At 42.2% G+C, this 13,934-nt stretch overlaps 1 protein-coding gene across 1 annotated transcript in view; it reads left to right on the forward strand.

Annotated features, from left to right (window-relative positions):
- Window positions 1-13,934, forward strand: part of LOC144758426 (TRPM8 channel-associated factor 2-like) — a 70,186-nt gene that overhangs the window by 20,662 nt on the left and 35,590 nt on the right. The window contains exon 4 of the mRNA XM_078646427.1: window positions 88-327. Within this exon, the coding sequence (XP_078502553.1) occupies window positions 88-327 (240 nt within the window). The remainder of the gene's footprint in view (window positions 1-87; window positions 328-13,934) is intronic.

The raw sequence follows: 13,934 nt of genomic DNA on the forward strand, positions 1-13,934 counted from the left end.
GAACTGTGGTGCTGTCTATTGCACAAGGTAGCCCTGGTGTTCTGATTGGGTAACAAGTACATTATGTCATCTTTGAATCTTCTACAGGAGAAACCACTGATTCTGACTGGTTGGAATCTGTGCGGCACTACCCTGCCCCTTGGGCAGAGTTTGCCACTGAGAACATCATCCTCACCGTCCCTGCAGAGTGTGCCCTTGCAGTGGAGAAGCCCAGCTCCTTGATGTCCTTGTGGGACCGCATGATGGCAGCCGTTGCTGAGCTGGCTGCCATCCCTTTCCCCTTCTGGAGGCCGGAGAGAATTGTGGCAGATGTCCAAATATCAGGAGGTAAGTACTGCACCCACATACATCTGCCCTGCACACCGACAGCTTCAATTCTCTCACAGGATTTGGATTTACAAGTCCTAGGCACATTCAGTGCATGGCACATCCCAGGGTCAGGTGAGAGTTCACACGCTGTGCGCTTAGGCTATTTGATGGGGCACATTTCACTTGCCTCCTGAAACATTCTCTGATATGAAGGGAACTTTGCAAACACTGATTAGAGAGACAGCAATCAAACATTCATAATATTCAGACCTAAGTATAAACTAGGCAACCTTACAGCTTGCAGGAGCTGGTTTTAATTCCCACTCCTTGGGGTTGGAGGAATGTCTAGTTTGAGGATCAGTTTGAGGAACAGCTCAACAATCACTTCGATTATTTCAAATGATAAAATGGCCCTCCAACTGAAACCACAGAATACAGTTACATCTGTGCTTATCCCAACAACGTCTTTGAGGGTACAAATGTCTGGTACTTGACTAGGAACACATTTTTTAATCTATTCACACAGGCTGCATGGATGGTTTGGTTGGAGTGGTATCAGGTGCAAGGAGACCATCTCTTTTTAGTCCCATAAACTGATTCTCCATCTCTGCTTTTCCTGCTCTTTCTGTCCTACTTTATGCCTTACAGACCTGCTCACCCACCAATCTATGTATCTCTTCCAGGTAGACCAGCAGCGCCTGAGAGTCAGACTAGCTCATCACTCTTGCAGGTGCGGGGAACTAGTAAATGAGATACCAGAGAGGTGGCCCACTCCTTGCACACAACTCTGGCGTCTTATTTACAAGCCCCTAACACCACCAGAATGTCACTTTTCACTTAACGTGGCTTAACGCTGCCTTGTAAATAAGGCCCCTCTTCAAGCTATACTTAGCGGGAAAGAGGCGGACAATGGATGTTGTGGTCGGCGTTCCACCGCAACACCCATTGATTTTGCCGCTGCCCCTATTTATAAGGGTGGCGTAAATATGGGGCAGCGCCAAAATCAGGACCAGCGAAAACCTGGTCCTACCCTGGGGAAACAAGGAGCAGTGCTTTATTTCTCCTCGTTGTTGCTGTTTCCATGTGTGATGCCTTGTGCAGCACGCATGGAAACAGCAAAACGCCATTGATTGTTTATATGCAGGTCCTGCACATAAACAATCATTAAAAATGAATGATGGTTGCATTCTGCAGCACACATAGAATTTACAAAACACCATTGATGATTGATTACGAGCAGGAAGGGACACCTTCCTGCACATAAACAATCACTCCCCTCAAGGCACGGGCACCCTTGCACTATGGTACAAGGTTGCCTGAGTTGGTGCCAGGTGGCTAAATTTAGTGCCAGCTCATGGTGAAACAGAAACAAAAGAATTCTTTAAGTACATTAACAATATGAATCAACATTGGTGTAAAATTGCTAACACAGAATGTGAAGGAAAAGAAATATGCAATAATTTGTTAAAGAAAATACATTGCATTAATTACGAGCAACAGACATAGTATGCAATTCATAAGCATATTACAAAGACAGAGAAAAAACTAAATATATTAAGAAGGGTGAAAACTGCACCCTGTTGAACTATCAAATAAGTTCAACGTGACAAGGCAAAGTATGGAATCATGTAGCAGAGCCAAAAGAATAAAACCACACACTGTCACTAAATTACAGAAGCCGTAGAATCTACACACAGCGGATAAATAAAACCCAGTAAAATAAAGAAATAAGTAGAGACACAGCAGGTGATATCTGCACGTAAAAATGAATATCACAAAGACCTATCCACGCAAAAGTGGATATCACCGTACACAAGAATAAGTGGCAACCCCTCAACTAAACATGAAAAGGAAGCATTGTGAAAAATACACAATAATGCCAAAAATAAATGGAAAAGCTATTTCAATGTTTACCTTAATAAAATAAAATGATAATCATGCAGTTAAATTAAATAACGTGCATTAATCATTTATGTGGCATTTACAATAGAAGTGAAATGACACAGGCAATGAATGCGTACCATGAAAATTCTGCTACAGACTGAATTTAGAAGGCTATTTATACATAAACCTAAACAAATGAAAATACCCATTAGGAAATGTGTAACAGATTAACTAGCTAAGAGAAGAAAATATACGTTATGAACCAGTGTATACACCAATAATCACACTTTAGGCTACAATCTATACTTACATTAGGCACATAACTGTATAGGGAGAAATCAGTGTAAAAAGGTGTGCGCATCACCCACACTGAAGCATAAAAACAAGTGCCTAGAGACCAGCTCTAATACATAACTACCCTAAAATAACAGTCTAAGCTTAGTGCATTGATAATATCTAGATTGGCCAAATCAATAACATATAAAGCTCTCATTAAATGCATCTGGTAAGAAAAACACTCAATTAAAGTATGAGTGAAAGATAGCATAGAACACAGTGTATAGAATATATAACACATGACTTAAAATAAAGACTGTAGTACCCTTCATATTGCATACCAATTATCAAACACATTACATACCTAGATAAATACTAGCATAAATCATCACAAGCATATTAAATGATTATTCTTAAACAGTTAAAAGTGACAATGTATGTGAAGGAAAAATGAAGAATCTTCAAAGTTTGGTGTTGCAGTAAGTGCAACACAGCATAATGCATTATTTTTTTAAAATAAGAAAGCTACAAAGCTTGGTGTTGCTGTAAGCGCAACTCAGGCAAAATCATTTTCTTTTTTAAAAACCTCACGTTATAATAACAAGAATGACCACCCTTTCTCTTGCTTTTAAAAAAAAAAACTATGACACAGTAAGGAAAGCAGGATAACCGCCGGAGAGTGAACCTTCTCACCCGAGATCTTTGTCAATGAAAAAGATCCATGCAAATGATTATGAAAGTTCTGTGGGCAAATCTTCTCCGAAGGTACTTCTAGCAACACCCGCAATGTGTAGCTTGCCGAGACTGCTACGTTCTTTAGTTTTACCAGGGAGGCAATGAGTTTTAAATACAGATGTGAGTTCCTTCTGGACCCGTACAATTCTCACAGATAAAGTGGTCTCCACTATTGGGGTTTCCTTTCAATAGGCCCAAAGGTAATTAGGTGACACCCGATATTTACAAAATCGGCAGAACGTCATGTAAGCACCGAAAGATGTGGCAGACAAACCCATGAAACATTTAAAACTCAAGATGGCATCACGTCTTCTGACGCTTAGACCGAGTGGCTACAGACTCCTACAACGTCATATAAACCGTGAAACTCCAGATAAGTACTGAGCAGAGACTCTTGTGACGCCGGCAGCTCATGTGACGAAGACTCAAGGTAAGAATGAGCCTCATGGACAATTCAAATGTCGCATGATTCATGCCTGAAACTGCCAAATAATCCCACTGCGCTGAGAATGACTCCATCTATTATATTAAAAATATCCAAGTATGAATTAAAACATAGTCTGACCTGTATTAGACGCCACTGACTTCCAGAACACCGAACTTGTTGCCACTGAACAAGTAACAAGCATTTGCAATGCAATAGGTCTCGCATTAGGAAAGTTTGAGCTATTGGTATTGTAAATGACAATTTTTTTTATTTATGTGTTGGTTTTGAAAATAGCAAATTTAATAGCTTTGTGATTTACAATGCCAATAGTTGTAACTTTTGCAAATGTGACACCTATAGCATTTGTAATGCAATATGTGATGTATTTACGTGACTTAGATGTATTGATATTACAAATAGTAATAGCTTAAAAAAATAAAAGTTATTGTACTTTATAATGACAATAGCTTAAACTTTTGTGAATAACTTTTGTGAAGATTCTGTTCATTGTATTTTATTGTGACGAAAATCCAGGAACAGAAGTGAAATATTAACATCTTTTTGTGACATTTGTAATAAAGCTTGAAACATTGAGAGAACATTTTTGAACCAGTTGTTGTTGAATGGTTGCACAGATTGATGCTGTGGTGGCGCTGAGTGATGTTTTGTTGGCGATGAGTGATGCTGTGGCGTTCAGTGATGCTGTGGTAGCTCATAGTGATGTTGTGGTGCCCCTGAGTGATGCTGTGGTGGTGCTGAGTGATACTATGGTGATGTGATAGCTAGAGTGAGTGCGATAGATAGAGGGAGGGCGATAGATAGACAGAGGGAAGGTGATAGATAGAGTGAGGGCGATCGATAGATAGAGTGATGGTGATAGAGTGAGCACGATAGATAGACAGATAGAGTGAGGGCAATAGATATATAGACAGATAGAGTGTATTTATGTTGCATTGAGTAGAGTGTAAGTATGAGGTGTGTAATTATATGGTACTGAGTGGTATTATGTTGAGTGTATTTACGTTGCATTGAGAAGGAGAAGAGTGTAATTATGTGGCATGTAATTATGTGGAAATATGGGGAGTGTATGTTGTATTCAGTAGAGTGTAATTATGTAGTGTGAAATTATGTGGCACTGAGTGGTATTTGGAGTGTATGTTGCATTGAGTGCAGTGTCATTATGTATAATTTAATTATATGGCAATGAGTGATATTGTTTGGAGTGTATGTTGCATTGAGTGCAGTGTAATTATGTAGCATATAATTATGTGGCACTGAGTGGTATTTGGAGTGTATGTTGCATTGAGTGCAGTGTAATTATGTGCTGTTTAATTAGGTGGCACTGAGTGGTATTTGGAGTGTATGTTGCATTGAGTGCAGTGTAATTATGTGGTGTGTAATTATGTACAAAAAACAAAGTGGAATCCACTTGGGCAGTTTGAGTAGATCCCTACAGTGGTGGGGAACACTCTGTGTTGTTTAAATACCCCTCACACACCAACAGGCCCCTTGGTGTCATGCTTCATCATCGGGGTCTTCGCACCCCTCTACGGGATGCGGCGTGCTATGACCGACGACTACGTGGGAGCACTTTTAAATGGACCTTGTTTGAATGTGTGTGGGGTAAGAGGATATATGTGAGTGGTGAGTTTAAAGTGAGTGAGAACTAAAAAATACCTGGCTCGTGGGGTGGAGAAACAAAAACTTTTTATTAAGCCCCCGGCTGGTATTGTTAAAAAGGTGCAATGTGAGGTTGTGAGTGTATAATTAAGTACAGCAACCTCGTTGGTGCGTCTACATGAACATGTTTCGGAGTTCAAAGCCTCCTTCTTCAGGACGGGATTTGCACAAAGACCGACCTTACTCACATGTGTAAATGTTTAAAAGTGTATTATACAAAAATTTAAGAAAAGTGAACTATAGGTGTAATGTACCTAGTTATTCCATCATTCTCGTAGTCTTTCTTCGCCAAATCGGCGTGTAGTGAAGACCTAGAGGGAGAAAAACACATTTTAACTTCTTTTTCTCACTATTCAAAGATACTATCCTCCAGGTAGTGGTGACCTTAAGGAAAAAGTGGGGGTTGCTATGTGTCACATATAGATCATGTGTTCGATAACCATGCAACCTGTAAAAAAGTAACAGACTTGACAAAGACACACATAAAACATATAGAGCACACATGTTGGTGACATGTTCATTCCTACTGCTGGTGCAGGAGAGATAAAGAGAAAGATCTTACTCAATGTATAAGATGTTAAAAAATCTGTGACTGATTGGCTGTCTCCGTTCCAGATGACCAGTACGTCATCAATATATCGTTTCCATGACTGAATGTTCTCTCTGTAGGGGTTATCTAGATGGAGAATGAATTTTTGTTGCCTCCAGATATGTGGAGAGTCTCTATACTAGTTTACCACATGACAAGACTCTCCTCATCATTGAAGAGGTGCTACACTCAACCACCTGGCAATACCAAACTCCTCGTAATGTGGTGATGGAATGCATATCCACCGCACTAACAAAAAACTTTTTTGAGTATGAGGGCACACTTTACCTCCAATGCCATGGCACAAGTATGGGCAGCACTTTTGCGCCGAGCCTGGCGGGGTTATATGTCCACCATCTGGAGGCAACAAAAATTCTCCATCTAGATAAGCCCTACAGAGAGAACATTCAGTCATGGAAACGATATATTGATGACGTACTGGTCATCTGGAACGGAGACAGCCAATCAGTCACAGATTTTTTAACATGGCTTAACAATCAGAGCCAGGTATTTTTTAATTCTCACTCACTTTAAACTCACCACTCACATATATCCTCTTACCCCACACACATTCACACATAGTCCATTTAAAAGTGCTCCCAAGTAGTCGTCGGTCGTAGCACGCCGCATCCCGTAGAGGGGTGCGAAGACCCCGATGATGAAGCATGACACCAAGGGGCCTGTTGGTGTGTGAGGGGTATTTAAACAACACAGAGTGTTTCCCACCACTGTAGGGATCTACTCAAACTGCCCGAGTGGATTCCACTTTGTTTTTTGTACTATACTCGGGGAGACTGATCGCTTCGACATCTGTTTAATGTAGGCCGTCTTCGTGCATGCGCGCCATGTAACCATTCTCAGGACTGTGTACACTACCTCCATATAAATAGAACGGCTACTGCCTTTAAAACCATGCTAGAAGATCGGACTTTAATAATTCTATGACAGCGGATTGGTTTCCGCGCATGCGCACAACACCTGCATGATGCCCGATCACTACCGCGAATGATTACTATGTGATCAGTGCACTCGGAACACTGCGCATGCGCGTAAAGACAGTGTCTGTGTGACCGCGCACTACCGGACACCAGTACTTTCCGACAGGACCAAATATGGGCCCAATTACGCTACCACTTACCGGTCCTTTACCAATTACGGGGCCTTTAAAAGACCCACAGATTCCCAGGGTCAGTATCATCGGAGCCACGTTGAGGGGAGGAGGTCGATTTTTGTCCCAGTAACCGTGAGTTGGATACCTGAGATACCATGGATAGGCGGTGAGCAACAGAGTTCCCATGAATAGTATGGATTATAATGGGTCCTTCTCATTATTTCAGATCATCCTATTATGCCTGATGGAACCCTCCAAAACGTAAAAAGGCTCATGAGGCAATTTATCCTTATACATTGAGTAAGATCTTTCTCTTTATCTCTTCTGCACCAGCAGTAGGAATGAACATGTCACCAACATCTGTGCTCTATATGTTTTATGTGTGTCTTTGTCAAGTCTGTTACTTTTTTACAGGTTGCATGGTTATCGAACACATGATCTATATGTGACACATAGCAACCCCCACTTTTTCCTTAAGGTCACCACTACCTGGAGGATAGTATCTTTGAATAGTGAGAAAAAGAAGTTAAAATGTGTTTTTCTCCCTCTAGGTCTTCACTACACGCCGATTTGGCGAAGAAAGACTACGAGAATGATGGAATAACTAGGTACATTACACCTATAGTTCACTTTTCTTAAATTTTTGTATAATACACTTTTAAACATTTACACAAGTGAGTAAGGTGGGTCTTTGTGCAAATCCCGTCCTGAAGAAGGAGGCTTTGAACTCCGAAACATGTTCATGTAGACGCACCAACGAGGTTGCTGTACTTAATTATACACTCACAACCTCACATTGCACCTTTTTAACAATACCACCCGGGGGCTTAATAAAAAGTTTTTGTTTCTCCACCCCACGAGCCAGGTATTTTTTAATTCTCACTCACTTTAAACTCACCACTCACATATATCCTCTTAACCCACACATATTCACACATGGTCCATTTAAAAGTGCTCCCACGTAGTCGTCGGTCGTAGCACGCCGCATCCCGTAGAGGGGTGCGAAGACCCCGATGATGAAGCATGACACCAAGGGGCCTGTTGGTGTGTGAGGGGTATTTAAACAACACAGAGTGTTCCCCACCACTGTAGGGATCTACTCAAACTGCCCAAGTGTATTCCACTTTGTTTTTTGTACTATACTCGGGGAGACTGAATCCACAATTTCTCTCCCTCCCTCTTTTGTTAGGAGTAGTGTGTAATTATGTGGCACTGGGTGGTATTTGGAGTGTATGTTGCGTTGAGTGCAGTGTAATTATGTGGTGTGTAATTATGTGGCACTGAGTGGGATTTGGAGTGTATGTTGCGTTGAGTGCAGTGTAATTATGTGGTGTGTAATTATGTGGCACTGAGTGGGATTTGGAGTGTATGTTGCGTTGAGTGCAGTGTAATTATGTGGTGTGTAATTATGTGGCACTGAGTGGGATTTGGAGTGTATGTTGCATTGAGTGCAGTGTAATTATTTGGCCTGTAATTATGTGGCACTGAGCGGTATTTGTAGTGTATGTTACATTGAGTGCAGTGTAATTATGTGGCGTGTAAATATGTGGCACTGAGTGGTATTTGGAGTGTATCTTGCATTGAGTGCAGTGTGATTATGTGGTGTGTAATTATGGCGCAGTGAGTGGGAAGAGATCAAGATACAATTCACAACGGTGGCCCTCCCACTGGTATGATACAGGTTCGTACTATGCTATCGAAGAATGATTACCAAAGGTAATCCTTGCACAGGACAGACGACTACCTAGAGCAAGGAGGCTAGATAGTATGCACTCTGGTTCCACATTTCAAATATGGCAGCAGACTTATTTCAACTCTAATGATGCAATTTTAGCCAAGGAAGCACCCTTCAGAACAGTGCTTGATTAATAAAACATGAAATAAGTGCTGTCGTCCAGTGACGAAACTGCTGTCCGTGCATCATGGGTTCTAACCCCAACTCTGGAAATTCTCTAACTAACATTACTGAGCAAGGCAAGTTATATGCCTCAAAACAAGTAGTAAAAACAAAAAAACTATGTTACAGAAAAAAATAGCCTTGTACAATACAAGTTTCAAGTTAATTTTTGCACGATTATTTAAAACCTCTGAATCATTAAAACCATATCGAAATTCTAGTCATCAAAAATCATTTCCACAATACAAAAATCAAGAAAGGGGCCATTATTGGCAGGATTAAAGTGTTCTACCTCCAAATACACAAATAAGATGTTCCTAAAAGAACACAGCATTACTGTATGGCTTAGGATATCTTGTGTGCCGAGTAGCAAAGTATTAAATAGACAATTCCAAACTCAGCTCTCCCTTAGCTATTTGATTTCAGAATGTTTCCACCTGGACATCTTGCAATAGTAGCAGTCATTCGTAAAGTGTGTATTTTCAATTCAGAGGTATAGTCTAATTTAGGCCTCTTCAAGGACATCTAGCACAGATGCAAAAATTATCACCCCTTCCAAGCGCATACTATTAGTTCGGAGGATAAATCTTATTCGGCCACTCTATATTTTACTACATGTTTCTTTCAGAGCCTTTCTGGCTGCCCTTTTCTGCAGATCCCTGTGTACAGACATTGACATTCGTCTGGCTTCCATTTATGCTAGTGTTCAGCAGGTTCTTCATTACGCCTCTGGATTGCGAATTGCTGCTGCTGATTTCCTTTCTACCTTGATGACCCTCACAAAACAGCAATTTAGTTGGAGATCCTTAGGAGCGCAGCATGCTAATACCGCCTACCTGTTTGTTCAGATTCTTCTTCGATTAAAGAGTGGCCGTTGCATTGCTCTCCACTCGTCCGTTTACTTCTTGCAACTCCATATTAAATCCAGCAGACCTTCTCTCCCAGTTCTGCACAAGCGGCGGCAGATCCTGGCTGAACTGCGCTGCCAGGGTGTTTGGTGTAGCAGCGAAGGTAGCGTGCCTAATATAGGGTGACCAGACGTCCCCGTTTTCCCAGGACGGTCCCCGTTTTTGGAGAAGTGTCCCAGTGTCCCGACACTTCTCTCCAAGTGACTCAAATGTCCCCGTTTTCAAACAGTGTCCCTGGTAAACACAGAAATGTCCCTGTTTTTCATTGTTCTGGTTGAGCATGCGCGTGCATGCTGTATTTACACTGGCATTTTCTAGCCTGTGATGTTTTATTGATTTTTGGCAAATATATGCTATAGTCCTTAAAAGTGTAAATGCTATAAGAAGTACTAATGCTGCTTTGTAAAGGAGACGGGTGCCAATAAAAGACCTCAAATTTGTTGTCTGTAATGCATCATCTCGGTCTGTGGAGGGAGCTGTCATTGTAGTCCTTTTTCTATGTCTATGACAGCTGTCAAATAATCCTACTTTTATGTCGATGGTTACTGCAAACCGTAGTCCTACTACTATGTCTATGACCTGTCCCCGTTTTTTGTTTTGAGAATCTGGTCACCCTAGCCTAATAACACCTTACATGTTTTCTTACCTGCGCCGGTGAACCCCACGTGGAAATAGGGTTGTAGTATTGCTGCGTAGTAACTGCAAAAAAATAACAAGTTCGGACTGTGTCCGGACCTTGAGAGTAAACAGCATCCCTCGCCAGCGGGGGACCTGCGACCCCGCGATTATTGGAAACCCGAAACACTCCATCCGCCTTTACAGCGCAAGGGATCCCGGCTCGTGCCTGGAAAGAAAGGATCCTAACACAGACCGCCTTTGGTGAATGTCGAGATCCACGTGGGCCTAGATTGCGAAGGTCAAAATATTTCAAAGGAAATCTCCAAGCGCCAACATCTGAGAACACCGAACGCTTAAAATGCCAGGAAGCGCACGACGAAATGCACTTGCACATAGTTTATAGCATGTGCTGGTATTTCATGCATGTGTGCATTCTGGTTTATTTAGAGTACATTGTAAGGTATATTTATGTAATAGCAGACGGTGATGAAGCAAAGCTTCGCATATTTTGCGGCTTGCCGAAGTCAAGAACCTCGTTTATGTATAATAAGGTAACAAAGTGTATTGTTTTACTAACATTTATTTTGTTTAAGCGAAGTTCCCGAAGCTTGCCTATGTGTATTTCTAATGAATTAATCCGTGTCCCTTAAAATGGCCGCCGCTTGTATTTTAGTTACTGCGCATGCGTCAGCCACACTCACGTGTCCTGACGCGTCTGCAGAAGTGGAGGGAAAGTTATGCGCATGCGTAATTCATAGCTGTGCTTATCATGTGGTACTGCTCGTGCCACTGCTCTTGTGCCCGTATCAATGTAGCTAACATTTAGATGCAATAAGTTTATTTCTTGATGATGAGTTAAAAGTACAAACCCTGTGATGTGTTTTCATAATGACATTATTATGTATTAATTTGTTTTCGCTTACTTTTCATGTACCGCGGGAAATGGGGGTCTGAGTGAGAGGAGAGCCATATTGGAGGTCCCTTCTGCGCCTGTGCGACATTCGGCAGCACGAGGGACCTTGACAGATGGAACACCGCCAGTTGGCAGTGATGGGCAAGATGCTCCTGAGAAAGTCACCTCTGCCCTGCGAGAACGGCGAATGTTGCTCCTCATGTGTTACAATGTTAATTTCCTGCACAGTTTTTCCTGGGAACCCCAAACTTGCTAGGCGGTACCCAAATATGTTAATGAAGGCTTCAAATCGTGTACTGTGATTGGTGTGTTACCCACATCCTACCTTAGGACCAATCGAAATTGAGGGATTCTGACACTTTGCAACATTGGGGGGTGGTACACTGTCCCCAAACTGTATATCTACCCTGGGTTCACCTAGTGAACCGTCCGACTTGTCTGGTTTAGCTGACCTGTCACTGACCCAACGCACTCAATAGGTGACTGAAGATACAGAGCGCTGCGGAGCACTCTGTCCGAATTTGACCATAGACTGAGGTTCTACTGAGCCTTAAAGTGCTGGCAAGGCACTTAGCTGGGAGTTCGCTGACCCAATCGGGGTCTTGATCGATAGCTGCAGAGCGGGTGGAGCGCAGGCGTTGCTTCCGAACTGTGGGTTCCGGTCCTGTCCTGAAGAGGGTCCTGTCCTGAAGAGGGTCCTGTCCTGAGGGTCCTGTCCTGATTCCTATTCCGAGGGTATCCTGTCCTATCCTGGGTGTCCATTCTGCACCTGCTGTCCTTTGAGGGTTATCCTTCCTTGAGGGTTTCCTGTCCTTAACTGACCCGTGGCCAGGGTTTGGTTTCCACACCTTTCTAGGTAAATATTGCTCTGAAACTCTTGAAATTCTTGCACCTTCTGAATTTCTAACTTTTGCTTTAATAAAGTTCAACATTGCATATGTGATATTTTCCATGCCTTTCTGCAACTATTGAAAGTCATTTATATTTTCCATAAGTTTATTCCTATGCCTTCTCATTTGTTAGAAATTATATTTTGCATAGCAGTGTGTCATTTCCTGATATGGTCTAGAACTTCGTTGCCTAGATTGTTCAAAGGCCCCTTCACCTTAAGTGAAGCGTGTTATTCATTATAAACTCTCCTATAGTCACTCACACTTAGGCTATCCCTGTTTAGATAATACTGACTTGCATAGTATCTTTTCTCGTTACATTTTATTAGTACCTTGATGATTACTCTGTCATTATTTCTTTATGCATATGTGATTTACGTTATCTTGGTTATTGATTGCCTTATTTTACTGTACCTCATGCAAGAAAATATTGAATTTAGATAAACATTTTAAAACTTCCAGTTGTCCGTGGTCATTTAAACAGTATTTGAATGTTATTGGTTGAGTTTGTATTTTGCTGCCTTTCCTTACAGCTAGCTCCCTGATTCATTGTGGTCATTAGGCACCCGCATCGGTGGATGGTAAGTCGGGTGCACCGAAAATTGGTAGCAGGGAACACACACACATCAACTTGATAGAGCTCGTGAAGTCACCTGATCGATGTATATGGTGATTTGAAGAGTATATGGGCCCTGAAGCCGGAAACGGCGAAAACTATTGGTCGGGTGGCCTCGCGCGCTCTATCAGTTTTCTGGTAGCTAGAGGATGGTTAGGGACTAGTTGAGAGTAAGGCAGGGATTAGTTGGACTAGTTAAGTCGGAAGCTGCTATTATATTAATGCTGCTATAAGAGCGGCTGTTCTGAGGGAACTGATCACTCTCTTGTGAATACGCTGCTGAAATTCAGGAATTACTGTATTGCTATTATTCTTGTTCTTATATTGTTATATGTACTAATCCATGCATTTGTAAATCGAATTGTTTCGTGTTGTCCGAACTCCCCGGGGAATTGAAAGGGCAAGTGGTGAATAGAATCCATTGTCCTGAGGTCACAGGTTCGAGGAAAGTTAGGTGCAGGTTAGGATAACCGGGAAGCACTAACTAGGGTTTTCTGAATACATGTGTGAATAAATGACAGTAACGGGGTTCATTGGCAAAATTCCCATAGTGGCGTAACCTAAGGGTCACATCGGAAGAGTAGCAGGTTCCTCGGAGCTAGCGTGAAAGCAGAGGGGTCCGCTGAGAAACCTTAAACTCGGAATATATCCCGGAAAGAAGTGGATGAGTTTAGGGGAATAACAGGTTCACCGATGCTAGAGTGAAGGGTAGGCGGAAGAGATCTGCCCGCAGCGAGTGAAAAGTAAATGGAAGTAGTTTACTTGCAGTAAAACAATTCTTTCTCTGTCTAGACACTTGAGCACTGTGGCGAATGTGTATTTGTTGTAAAATAACCAAGCACTAAGCACTTTAAAAGAAAGAAAGTTTCCGTTACCTTGTGAAGGGAGGGAGTCAGTCGCGAAGCGCCTCTGACGTCACTCTGTGCCGCGCTGGGATTGGTAGAAGCAGCGGGCGGGTAGCGGAGCTGGAATTGTAAAGGAGGGGTGAGCGCCGGAGCGTGGGAACTGTCTCACGAAGGGGCCGCGCACCCATTGGCGGAGCTTATTTAGTGTCGCGCACCCATTGGTTGCACGAATTTCT

Source organism: Lissotriton helveticus, chromosome 1_1, assembly GCF_964261635.1.
Source record: "Lissotriton helveticus chromosome 1_1, aLisHel1.1, whole genome shotgun sequence".
NCBI classification, from domain to species: Eukaryota; Metazoa; Chordata; class Amphibia; order Caudata; family Salamandridae; genus Lissotriton; species Lissotriton helveticus.